General features: G+C 57.0%; 1 protein-coding gene and 1 non-coding gene across 11 annotated transcripts in view; one reads left to right on the plus strand and one right to left on the minus strand.

Moving 5' to 3' along the window:
• The window catches only part of SIPA1L3 (signal induced proliferation associated 1 like 3), a 252,031-nt gene that overhangs the window by 235,203 nt on the left and 3,899 nt on the right, over nucleotides 1-12,929 (plus strand). For 8 of the 10 annotated variants that reach the window (XM_061139187.1, XM_061139184.1, XM_061139183.1 and 5 more), the window contains 4 exons: nucleotides 1,860-2,025; nucleotides 2,844-3,090; nucleotides 7,447-7,590; nucleotides 11,309-11,444. In XM_061139187.1, the coding sequence (XP_060995170.1) occupies nucleotides 1,860-2,025; nucleotides 2,844-3,090; nucleotides 7,447-7,590; nucleotides 11,309-11,444 (693 nt within the window). Of the gene's footprint in view, nucleotides 1-1,859; nucleotides 2,026-2,843; nucleotides 3,091-4,083; nucleotides 7,375-7,446; nucleotides 7,591-11,308; nucleotides 11,445-12,929 lie in introns of those variants that run through there. The other 2 variants (XM_061139189.1, XM_061139192.1) reach the window with 2 other exon arrangements.
• Nucleotides 8,049-8,153, minus strand: LOC133055303 (U6 spliceosomal RNA). The gene has a single exon (XR_009692600.1). It is a non-coding gene; the product is annotated as a U6 spliceosomal RNA (small nuclear RNA).

Below are 12,929 nucleotides of genomic sequence, written 5' to 3' on the forward strand. Positions count from 1 at the left end.
TGGGCCAGACTCAGGAGGCAAGAGGAGACTGCAGGGGAAGTCCCAGGAGTGGAGGGCAGAGAGCCCCCAGGAGCCAGCCCGGGCCAGGGAGCTGGGATGACAGCCTGTGGTGCCTGCAGAATGGGGAAGGAGCAGTAGGAGAGGACTGTGTGCAGCTCGGGGTGCCCAGCACCCCCAGAGAAACGGTCAGAAGAGCAGCTCTCATTTCCCCAGCGTCCGCTCTGTGAGGTGCTGGCCAGGCAGTTTGCAGCAAATTCCAAAATGTAGTAAGGTCACTGTGTTTTCCCTGTGTGCAAACCAAGGATCAGAGAGGTGGTGTGACTTGCCCAGGGTCCCACAGCAGGAACAGGCAGAGTCTAGACTCAGACCCAAACCTGTCTGCCCACCAGGGCTCCTGCTGTTAACCCCAGACTGTGCCTCAGTGACTTTTAGATCATAGAGTCTTCTGGAAGGCAGCCCTGAGTCAGCTTTGGGAATGCTGAAGAAGAGTGTGGTGATCAGAGTGACCCGGGCTCACAAACCAGCTTCTGGAACAAGAGTGGAAGTTGCTCAGTCGTGTCCGACTCTTTGTGACCCCATGGACTATATAGTCCATGGACTTCTCCAGGCCAGAACTCTGGAGTGGGTAGCCAGTCCCCTCTCCAGGGGCTCTTCCCAACTCAGAGGTCAAACACAGGTCTCCCGCATTGCAGGGGGATTCTTTATCAGCTGAGCCACCAGGGAGACCCAGTAGAAAAGCAAGATAGGAGCAGTCAGAGGCTGCTCCAAGCCCTTGTGCCTCGTCTCTGGATCCTCCCAGCCACCCCATGATGTGTGAGCCCACCCCATGTGATGGAAAGCAAAGTGAGGGAGATCTGGTGTCAGGCCCTGCAGCGCCCAGGCCAGAGGTCTGCAGTCTGTGGCCCAGCCCCGGCCCAAAGGGACCAGTCTCCCCAGGGGATTCTAACTCTGTGGGACCCCCTCCCTCTTCTGTGGCTAGAGTCCCTGGTCTGCACCACCCCTGTGTTCCACCTGAACAACTCCGGAGGTTCCTGTCTCCTTTTTCCGTGAGGGTGACGTCTCTGTCCGCAACTCTTCTAAAGCACAAATCAGGACCAGGCACTCAACAGATCAGACTCTGCAGATGCAATCCTGAGACCCCTCTGTGGCTCATAAGTTCCCGAACGCCTGCCCCAGCCCCTCCCAGGCCTCACCCCCTCCCAGGCCTCACCGTCTTGCCCCTGACGCCTCTGTAAGCTCACCAGGCTTGTTCACACATCTCAGCCCAGCACTCGCTGTTCTCTCTACCTGGCCTCCTCTTCTACCAGCAGATTCCTGCCTTCTGCCCTTTCTGCTCAGACGTCATCCCCTTAGAAAAGCCTGCCCTGGGCCTTCCTGGTGGTCCAGCGGTTCAGACTCCATGCTCCAGTGCAGGGGGCGCACTGATTCCTGAGCTAAGATCTCCATGCCGTGTGGTGCTGCCAGAAGATGACAAGAAAAGCCAGCCTCCATCCCCAGCGACCCCTGTCCTTTTACCCAGCTTTATTTCTCTTCAGAATACCTCTCTCCACCTCGCATTGTGGGGTCTGTCTCCCTGTTCATTTTTTCATGGTCAGTCTCTCTGACGGGTCTGCTCCACATTCACTGCTCTATTCCCGCTGCTGAGCACACACACGGTGCGGAGGGGATTCCCAGGCCACATCTGAGGGATGGGCAAGTGGCGAGGATAACGCGGGTCTCGCCTCTGTCCATCTGCACCGGGTGACGTGGGGAAGCCGTGGTCATTCACCCAGTGGTGGTTGGCTCCCTAGGGTCAGGACGGCTCTGAGAAGCGACTTGAGCCTCCGGAGACCCTTCTGACCATGACCTTCTCCTTCCAGACAGGTGGACAGCAGCACGAAAAACGTCTTCGGGCAGCCGCGGCTGAGGGCCTCCCTCCGAGACCTCCGCTCCCCACGGAAGAACTACAAGTCCACCATCGAAGATGACCTAAAGAAGCTCATCATCATGGACAACCTGGCGCCCGAGCAGGAGAGAGAAACCGGCGTACGTGGAGGCTGCCCGTGCCATGCCCACACCCATGCTCACATGCGTGCAGACAGGCAGAGGGGCGGGGCCGGGGCGGGGCAGCTTCCTGCCCTCACTCCAGCCTCTGCCTGCCCGAGGCGCCCACCGGCCTGTTGGGGTGTGTGTGTGCCCCTGCAGCCAGGAGTCAGGACGTCGCGTTGGTCAGGGACAGGATCACAGTGTGAGCCAGCCTGGCAGGCCCACGGGGGCTTTATCCCCACTGGACCGCGTGCAGCTGCCAGTGGATGCTCACGGTGGCTCTCACAGCCTTCTCCCCGAGCGCAGGGTGGAAGCAGCACCCGCCTGCCCAGAGCACAGGACCAGGAGTGGAGGGAGTGCTCAGGGGGCACTTGGGCTCCTGTGACCCAGAGGTGGGGGGAGGCCAAAACAGCGGGCGTTCTCTGTCCCTCTCTTCTCTGCCTCCCCTGGTGGGCCAGGCGCTTGGGCAGGTGCACTCTTGTTGGGACCTGGGTGGCCCCAGTGTCTGCAGGGTTTCCTCCCACCAGCTCTGGGGGGAGCCAGCACTCTGTCCCAGGTGGTCCCCACCAACGCCTGGGTCTCCTGCTCTAGCTGAGGTCACACCACCTTCCCTACCTCCCCTGGAGCTGGAGAGTGGGGTCAGCCCTCCAGACCCAGGTGGGCTGCAAAGAGGGGAGGAGGAATCCTCAGGGAGAAGTGAAGTGCTATACTTTGGGCAGAAATGGGTGCTGGGTGGGTCAGGACTGCAGATGGTAGGGAAGAAGCATCCGAGGGCAGTGACGGTGGGCCTGGCCCTGACCACACCCCTGTCCTGGCAGCAGTCACCACAGAAGAGCCTGCAGCGGACGCTGTCAGATGAGAGTCTGTGCAGTGGGCGTCGGGAGCCCAGCTTCGCCAACCCTGCCGGCCTGGAGCCAGGCCTGCCCAGCGACGTGCTCTTCACCAGCACCTGCGCCTTCCCCTCCAGCACGCTGCCCACCCGCCGCCAACACCAGCACCCCCACCCGCCTGGCGGCCCTGGCCCCGTCCCCACCACCGCCGGCAGCAGCTTCCCCGAGAAGAAATGTGAGCCCGGGAGCCTGGAGGCTGGTTGGGGTGAGGGGTAGCGGGGCAGGAGGGCATGAGCATGTGGATCACCTTGAGGTCAAAGGCCACAGGTCATCAAAGTCAGATGCGGGTGGAAACTGAAGTACGCAGGAGCTTCCAGGGACCCCAGTGCTTCTGCACACTGGGTGTCACCCTCAGAGCAAGGGATTGTTGGCCAAGCATCAGTCACCTAGGAATGGGGGGCCCCAAGGATTGGGGTCCTCTGAGACCAGAGAGAGGGCATTAGTCTCTCTAGGTATCTCCAGACTGGAAGCTCATTACTAGGGCCCTGAAGATCAGGGTTTCCATTATATGCACCCCTTTCCCAACTCCCTGTTCCAGCCCCAGCTCCCTGTTCCAGCACCAAGCAGATAACCTCATGAATTTTTTTTTTAATCTTTATTTTTATTTATGTATTTGACTGCTCTGGGTCTTAGTTGCAGCACCCAGGATCTTTAGTTACAGCCTATAAACTCTTAGTTGTGGCATTTGGGCTCTAGTTCCCTGACTAGGGATCAAACCTGAGCCCCCTGCATTGGGAGCACAGAGTCTTAACCCCTGGACCACCAGGGAGGTCCCTGCCTTCACATACATGACTTCCTCCAGTCCTGCCAGCTCTCGAAGGGAGGGGATACAGTGGTGTGACCACCATCAGCAAATATTTACTGAAGGGAGTGCTGTGTGCACAGTTGCGCACTGGCTGGGGTCAGCTGTGCCTTCAGTCCACCTTGTAGTCCTCTGTCCACAACCTCAAAGGCTCTGGGACTGGAAGGCAGGACAGAAGTCCAGGCCAGGCACCCCCACCAGCAGTGCCCGACCCGAATGGATGTAAGGCTATTCATGGCCTTTCTTTACCCCACTTGGCGTGAAGCATCCATTGCTTAGTTGAGGAACACGGGTGTGTTGAATGGGGGCCGCTGCCAACCTTTCCGGGTGTATATGTGTATATAAAGTATGTCATTACTTTGTCAGATCGCCACAAACCTTGACTTCAGAGATGTGCCCACTCCCAGGTTTCAGCTGAGGGGCTATGCCCTGTAGCATCTGATGGAGCCCTTTTGTACACCACAGTGGATGGAGGAGACTCGGGGACTTTTTTTGAGGGGTTCTGTCTCCCCCCTTAAAATTCTTCCACGGCTTCTCACTGACCTCCTATCTGGGTCCATATTCCTTGCCCTGATATTTTGGGGCTCCACCCTAGGGCCCTTCCTCAGTGCCTCCACTTCATGGCACCCTCCCTGAGAACCTCCTGTCCCACACTCGCCCTCCTCAGGGTATTCCAAGTGACTTCCCTTTGCCTGCCATGCTGTTCCCCAGCCCCCTGCTTGGTACCTGACTCCTTTAGGGCTTTGCTCAGATCTGGCTCTTTCCTGGGGTCTCCCGTAAGCCCCAGGCCGGTCTCTCTCTCCCGTCTTAAACTCGAGAGCCCCTGGCCTGCCCCTCTGTTGGCTTTCTCCCACTGTTTCTCCAGCCCCCGGTCTGGGCCAGGCTCTGCTGTGGGCTCTGGGCACCCAGCAGTGGGGGGCACATCACCCCCTGCCCTGGTGGCAGAGCTTCCCAGCGGTTTCTCTGGCTTCTCTGAGCTTCGCTCTGTGTCTCCTTCATCAGCCTCTCACCTCCACTGCCCTGCCCGTGCCGAAGGCAGGGCCTGGCATGAGGAGGCATTTGACACATGGTAAGAAGGCAAGAGGCAGGCCAGGGCAGGGGTAGTGTGCCCAGAGATCACAGACAGACAGACAGAGTACCTGCCTGGCTCTACCTATCCTTTCAGTCGTGACAAAGAAGCTGCCTCCTCCAGGAAGTCCTCTCTCCCTAATCAGGCTGTATCAGGCACCTCCTCTGGGCAGCCCCTGCCCCCAGCTCCCTCGCATCCCATCATGCTCTCTCAGCCTTGGTTTCCCCATCACAGCCCCACTCTTTCCCGGCAGTCGCTGTGTGGGAATGAGTCTGTCTCCCACGCTGGACTGGGGACTCCCTAAGAGCAGGACCCAGGGTTGTCTGGGTCCTTACGGTGACCGTAGCCCAGGGCCCTCTTTCTCATGAAACATGCGCACATGCACACACACACACACACACCCTCTCTCTGTGCCCATCTGACTCCCCTGTCCTCCTGAACCTGAGAGCCCATCTGGCCAGGGGCCCCAGCCTTTCCACGTCTCCACGCCTGCTCGAGAGCCCTTCCCAAGCCACGTCAGGGCTGAAGAGGTGCTGTCAGCCTGAGCCCAGGCTCCCCTGATGAAGGGCCCTCAAGGCCAAGGAGCCTCTCACGAGGCAGCACCTGAGATGACTTGCGTGGCAGAGGCAGCTGCTCCCGCGGTCCCCACCCGCTCGGCCGTGAGACACTAGGAGGCTGGAAACGGGAGTGTGGGGATCAAGGGCATCCTTCTGCCTGCCTTCTCATCCATTCCCCTGAGTGTTCATTCACTCACCAACGAGCACCTCACGTCCTGAGAGCCGGGTGGCTGGGGTTTGTGGTCAGGTCCTGACCTCACAGCTGTAACCTCCGTGTGCCTATAGAATGTAGGCCAAAAAAGCACCCTCCTCACTGAGTTAATCTGAGAATCAGACAAGCTAGTACAAGGGAAACACCAAACTAAGAGCCTGATGTGCAGTAAGCGTTGAAAAAAACACTAGCTGTTGATGTGTGTGTGTGTGTCACCATTCTGTCGCCAGGAGCGAGCGTTCTACCTTCTCATCAGTCAGGTTTGCGCCTCTGAACTAAGACATGAGCAGGGAGCCTCTCAAGACCAACGCCGCATGGGGCCGGGCTTAGAGCAGGGTCAGCGGCAGACCCCACGTGTCAAACTCAGGTGCCCCCACCAGCGAGAGAGAGGGTGCGAGGCAGCCAGCTTCCTGTTCTGAGCCCCAGTCACCCCTCTGTCACCTGGGGTCATAGTAGTGCTTCCCTCCTGGCTGATTTGGGGGAGTGGGGGCTGAGAGATGATCGCTGTAGTACCCAGTGTGGTGCCCGGTGAGAGGATGAACCTGGGGTACATGGAGCAGGCCCAGCCTTTCCTGCCGGAGTCACCGCCCGACCTCCGTGCTTCCCTGTCACCCTCTGCGCCCTCCCCTGTAGGGTCGTGAGGCCTCAGTGAGTCAGGGCCTAAGCCCGGCAGGGGGACTCCCTCCATCTCTGCAGCAGATGCCACCGTTGACACGCTGTTTGTGCCTTCCATCCTTTCCAGCACCCTGAGACTCTTTCCCTGCCTGTCATGTCATGCCTGAACCCACCAGGTCTCCCCACAGTGACCCTAAACACCAGCCACACCCCAAAGCCCCACGTTCTGTCTGCAGCCTGGCACTCTCCCCTCTGCTCCAGACGCGTGTGGCCTGCACCCCACCCACGGCTCCGTGCGGGTGTCTCAGGCTTCTCACACTCACACCTCCAGAAGCCTCACTTCTGATCTCGCCCCCGGTCCTCCCCGACTCAGTGCCAGCTCCAGCATCCTGAAGTCCTCCCGGAGCCCCCCCTGTCTCACACCCACGTCCACCCTCAGGGAATGCTGTCGGCCCCACCTGCCAGGCAGACCCAGGACCTTGTCCCTCCAGCCGTACCGTGCCCTGTCTGCCTTCAGCTCCCTCTTGGACCGTCCCAGGAGCCTCCTCACAGCCTCCCTGATCCCCCCCACAGAAAGCCAGAGGGATCCAGTGGACACCGGCGACAGCTCAGAACCCTGCTCTGGCTCCATCTCACTTGGGGAAGAGATACGGTTCTTGTCGTAGCCCCCAGGGCCCTGCACCCTCCAGCCCTGTCACCACCTTCTGTCCCAGCCACGCGAGCCTCCTCTTTTTTTTTTTTTTTTTAGTTTGTCTGTGCCAGGTCTTAGTTGTGGCATGTGGGATTTAGTTCCCTGACAAGGGATCGAACCCGGGCCCCCTGCAGTGGAAACGCGGAGTCTTAGCTACTGGATATCTAGAGGAGTGCCCTCCTCAGTGTTTCTTAAACCTCCAGGCACGTTCCTGCTTCAGGGATTCATTTCTCACTGGTTGGTTCATCTGCCCAGAAAGCTCTTCTCCCAAGATGTACCCCCTGACCACCCACCACGGCCTCGCCTCCTTCGGAGTTTTGTACAAAAGGCCATCTTCTCGGCAAGGCCTCCCCTGGCACCCTGTTTCAAATCATACCCACATAAATATCCGAGACTCCCACCCCCTCACCCTGCTGGTTGTGCTCCCTGGCGTTTATCATCTAATAAATATAATTTATTCATTTAATTATATGTGACAGTGTAACAGTTCTGTAACGTGACGTGATTGTATGTGAGGTGTAAGGTAACGTGTTCGTTTCTTTCTTTCCCCCGCGCCGTCGCTCGCGCCCACCCTCTCCCCACCCAGCCGCCGTCTCGGCCTCCGAGCTGTCACTGGCCGCCGGGCGGGACCGGCCCCTGCGGCGTCTGGACCCAGGAATGATGCCACTCCCCGACGCGGCTGCCGGCCTCGAGTGGTCCAGCCTGGTGAACGCGGCCAAGGCCTATGAAGGTAGGCGCCTTCCACCCAACCCCACCAGATCCCCACTCCCTTCTCTATTCCGGAAGGATCCACGGAGGGCCTTGGAGCTTTTTTTTTTTTTTTTGCAGCGTACTCTATTTTATTTAACTTAGCCCTCTGTAGTGCTGTGGTCAGTCGTGTCCGACTCTTTGCAGCCCCATGGACTGTAGCCCACCAGGCTCCTCTGTCCATGGGATTCTCCAGGCAAGAGTACCGGAGTGGGTTGCAGTTTCCTCCTCCAGGGGATCTTCCCGACCCAGAGATCAAACCCATGTCTGTTGTATCGGCATATGGGTTTTTTACCACAGAGCCACGTGGGAAGCCCACTTACCCTCTCTGTCAACATTACCTTTCTTTTTTTTTTTTTTTTTGGTCAAACTGGGCCTTTTTCTAAGAAGGAAGATGTGTTTTCTTTTTAATTTATTTTTTAATTGGAGGAAAATTGCTTAAAAAATACGGAACACTTCACAAATTTGAATGTCACCCTTCTTCAGGGGCCGTGCTAGTCCTCTCTATCGTCCCAGTTTTAGTGTATGTGTTGCCAAAGCGAGCACGGCCTTGAGGCTCTAAAGGGGACACACTCAGGTTCCACATCAGGGGAGGGCAGGGTTCACATCCTCCCTGTCACTTGCTCACTGTGCAGTCCTGGGCAGATGTCTTCATCTCTCTCATCCCCCCAGCTAGAATGAGACTGTACCCACTGCCTAGGGCCACAGGGAGGAATCTATGAAAACTGTGTATAAAACCTGTCATCACAGAACATGCCATCAACAGACAGTGCTCTCTGTTATTATTTTAGTGCGGAAGTGTAGTGATCCCAGTTGTACTTAGATGTGCTTTGGCTACAAGTGGCAGAATATCCAGTGACTTAAACAAGGTTTATGCGGTGAAAATTCCAGGGGTGGGCAGTCAGGCTGGCGGGCGGTAAAAATTTCTGGGGTCATCACTTCTGATTAGGGTCAAACTCCTTCCCCCTCTGCTCTGCCATTCCTGGGGACCTCACCCTCACAGTTGGGCTGCTAGAGCTCTGGCCATCACGTCCAGCTCTGCCCAGCAGGGAGAGACAGACACCCACCCCACCCCACCCCCACTTGAAGGATGTTTTCCATAGCCTCGCCCTCCTCCTGCGCTTACACCCCACTGGCCTGAGTGTCAGGGCCACACCTTGCCACAGGGCAGGCTGAGGAATGAGGCCCTGTGCACGACTGAAATTTGGGGTCTGTTATTACGGAGAAAGAGAAAACAGACCATAAGACAGCTGGCTGTCTCTGCCATTTCCATCCCATGTGTCCTTGGGCAAGCAGCTTTACCTTTCTCAGCCTTGGTTGCCTCATCTGTGAAACCCTGACAGATAAGAATGTATTCTTCTGGCTCACTTTTCATCTTTTAGGCCACAGCTTTGCAGCCCGTCCTCCAGGAAGCCCTCCTTCATATCCCTTAGTCTGGATCAGACACCACCTCCTGTTTCCCATGGCCCTGACTCCTCAGCCTGTGCCCTTGCTTTCTTTTTAATCAATTAATTAATTTGGTTGCATCAGGGCTAAGTTGCAGCACTCAGGCTTCTCTAGTTGTGGCTCATGGGCTTAGTGGCCCCAAGCATATGGGATCTTAGTTCCCTGACCAGGGATTGAACCCACCCCCCTTGCAGTGGAAGTAGAGAGTCTTAACCACCGGGCCATCAGGAATGTCCCCTGCAATAAGTTGTTTTTAAAAAGTGAAGGAGAAGGGGCTTCTCTGTTGGCTCAGTCGTAAAGAATTCGCCTACCAGTGCAGGAGACATGGGTTTGATCCCTGGTACAGGAAGATCCCAAACGCCACATGGCAGATGCCGTGCACAACTGCTAAGCCTGCGCTCTAGAACCCAGGAGCCGCAGCTGCTGAGCCCATGCGCCCAGAGCCTGCTCTCCACAACAGGAGACGCCACCAAAATGAGAAGCCCTTGCACTGCAACTAGAGAATAGCCCCCGCTCACCACAGCCAGAGAAAGCCCATACACAGCAACGAAAACCCAGCGCAGCCAAAAATAAATTTTTTTTTTAATGTGAAGGAAAAGAGTGATCAGGAGAATTAAAAACCAAAGAGATCGCAGGGCAGGAACCCCAAGGTATGTTGAAGTGTGTTGAAAAGTGCTGAAACGGGTGATGGGTTCACGACCCCTGATGCTCTTTCCTCTGCTTTGGGGCCTGTTTGAAACTCTTTATATGAAAGCATTTTCAAAAAGCATAAATATTGAATCCAAGATAAAAAACAGCAGCTATAAAGGATGTTATTTAGAGAATTGGGGAAATTTCAAGGTGATTGTCTATTAGACGATAATAGCCTGTCAACGTCAACTTGCCTGAGGACGATGTTGTGTCAGGAATATATAGGAGCATTTCTTTTCCTTTCTGGAGATGCATCGTGAAGTACTCAGGGTGAAGTACCAGAATGTTGGTACATTCCCTTCCCCAATGGTTAGGGAAGGAAGTACACACAAACACAGGAAGTAAGTGTGCCATAACCGTTAACGTTGGGGAAGGGCATTTGGGTTTTCACTGTGCTGGTCTTGGAGCAAGGAGTTAGAAATAAAGGAACCCGCCTTTGCCTCCCCCGGAGAGGCACAGCCCCTCCTCTGTTCTGTCCTAAGACTCACTTAGCGAGAAAATGTTAGTTGCACAGTCATGTCCTACTCTTTGTGACCCCATGGACTGTAGCCCACCAGGCTCCTCAGAATGGGATTCGCCAGGCAAGAATACTGGAGTGGGTTGCCATTTCTTCTCCAGGCGATCTCCCTAACCCAGAGATTGAACCAGGGTCTCCTGCATTGGGCTTCCCTTGTGGCTCAGCTGGTAAAGAATCTGCCTGCAATGTAGGAGACCTGGGTTCAATCCCTGGGTTGGGAAGATCCCCTGGAGAAGGGAAAGTCTACCCACTCCAGTATTCTTGCCTAGAGAATTCCATGGACAGTCCGTGGGGTCGCAAAGAGTCGGACATGACTGAGTGACTTTCACTTTCACTCCTGCATTCCAGGCAGACTTCTTTACCGTCTGAGCCACCAGGGAAGCCCCAGGACTCACTCAGCCAGCCACTCTTTGGATGCATTCAGACTGTTTTCGATTTCTGCCATCATAGGACCACCTAACGGTCCCATGTGAAAATGCAGGCACTGGCTCAGGCCCCGCCCCCCGAGCCAGTCACGTGTCTGGGGGATGGGACCTGGGCATCTTTGCTTTAACCACCAGCCCCATGAGACTGTTTCTCTCTTCCATATACCTGATAGTCTCTGTTTGGTGTCTCTCTCTGCTTTGGAAGTTTCGCATTCATTCTCAGAGTTAGGACATAATGAATCCCTGTGTCCTCATCAGCCATTGTCAACCCTATCCACTTCCGGCCATTTTCCCCCCTCACCATTATTGACAAAACCAGGCCATTTCAGCTGAATTGGGGCGGTTCCTTGCCCACACTGTGCTCAACTCCTTTCTCCGTCCCTTGTATTGTGTATAAACTGGTCATCGGGTCCGGAGGCTTACTTAGAAACAGGATGGAATATTGTGTTTGTGTCCTGACTTGGTTTTTTGGCAAGAATCCCTCCTGTGTGCCTGTGTGATCTAAGCGGGTGTGATTGGGAGTGTCCTGGGGTTTGCAGGAAGGGGTTGGCCGTTGTGGGGGGAGGGGTGGTGTGAGGAGGAGCCGGGAGCCCAGCCGACCACCGCGCCCCTCTTCCCCGCAGTGCAAAGAGCCGTGTCGCTCTTCTCTCTCAACGACCCAGCTCTGAGCCCGGACGTCCCGCCTGCACACAGTCCTGTCCACAGTCACCTAAGCCTGGAAAGGGGGCCCCCGACCCCCAGGACCACCCCAACCATGAGGTGAGGCTCCCCTACCCCGCCGTCCAGGCAGGAGGCCACCCTGCAGGTCCCCCCACCCCCTCGGCAGTAGCAGGAGGGGCGGCCACCGCCTCATCTAACAGACTTTGGGCTCATCCACTCGCTGGGGCCCAGCGGGGACCAAGCAGTGTCGGTCCTGACCTTGCATGGAGTGAACATTGTTCTGCTGCCAGCTTTGAAAATCGATAAGTGGTACCCCCGGTCTTCCCTGCCTGCTGCCTCACGTCCGCTCCCTCTGTCCACCCTGCTCCTAGCCTCCAGCCTGCCCTCTGTCTGCTCCTGGGTCTCCTCCTCTGCAGGTTCCTAAATTACGTGCTGGTGCCCCTGACATTTATCTCTGACCTCGTCCCTGGCAGGCCCCTGGCCGGACGGACTGTCTGGGGACCCAGCGGTGACTGGGGCCTGAGCCCTGTCCTCACGAGGCTTCCGGGGGTGGGGAGGCAGGCCTCTCCCATTTGTCATCTCACATTCGGCGCAGCATGTTTGAGTGCACTAGCTTGGCAGAAAATAGAATCACAAAGAGGGAGAGAAGATGGAAATGGCAGGCTTGCATGTCCGTGGATTTAAATAGTGCATTTCACACTCAGCTGCATACTTCACCGTGCAGTGACGTATGCGACAGTAGTGCACTCTACTCTACGGGCAGTTGAAGCGATTTTCGGGGGTGGTTTTGGCTCTTCTTGTTTTTCACCTCACACCCTGGCTTTAGAGCTCAACCTCAAGCCGACAGTGCTGTCCCCACTGTCACAGCAGAGCTGGGCGGTTCCGGGATGGGGCGCTGCAGTGGGGTTGGGAACACAGTGCGTGTAGAAATGCCAGGGCCTGTGGCTTCCCGGCAGACTCCTGGACGACTCTTGCCCTGAGCTGCTGGCCCCCTCCCACCTGCCTCCAGCCTCCCCCTGCGACTGCAGCTCCCCAAGATGTAGGACCAGCAGGGAGGAAAGAGTGGTGGGGGCATGGGGGGTGGGCAGCGAGTCCTTCCCGCTTCTTGAGCGGACACCCTGCCTCCCTTCTCATCCATCCCGGGTGCGTGCATTCCCACCATGCCCGGAGGAGCCTTCTGCAAAAAGAGGCTCTCCCCTTCCTCTACAGGGGCCAGGCAGCCCCAGGATGGGGGAACCCACTCAGGAGGAGCCACAGGCTGGGGTCCTGGGTACAGCATCCCTGCCTGAGCCGCTCAGACCTCACACATCACAGGGTGGGCTCTCAGGAACGAGGGCTGTTACCATCATCCGTCTGGTTACTAGTCCTGCCCCCCCCCAGGCAGGCCCTCCTGCTCACGTGCCCACTTACACACCCCGAGTGCCGGCTCCGTGCTAGGGCTTGCTCGGTGCTGGGTGGGTGGGTGTGGGGAGGGGGCTTTGTACCACGCTGCCCCGGGTGGTGGGAGGTGGGAGGAATTCCTCCTGAAAGTGCACACTTGGTCCCTCTGCGGGAGCACCGCCGCTCACTTCAGGCCTGGTGCTC

Source organism: Dama dama, chromosome 4 (genome assembly GCF_033118175.1).
Source record: "Dama dama isolate Ldn47 chromosome 4, ASM3311817v1, whole genome shotgun sequence".
Taxonomy (NCBI): domain Eukaryota; kingdom Metazoa; phylum Chordata; class Mammalia; order Artiodactyla; family Cervidae; genus Dama; species Dama dama.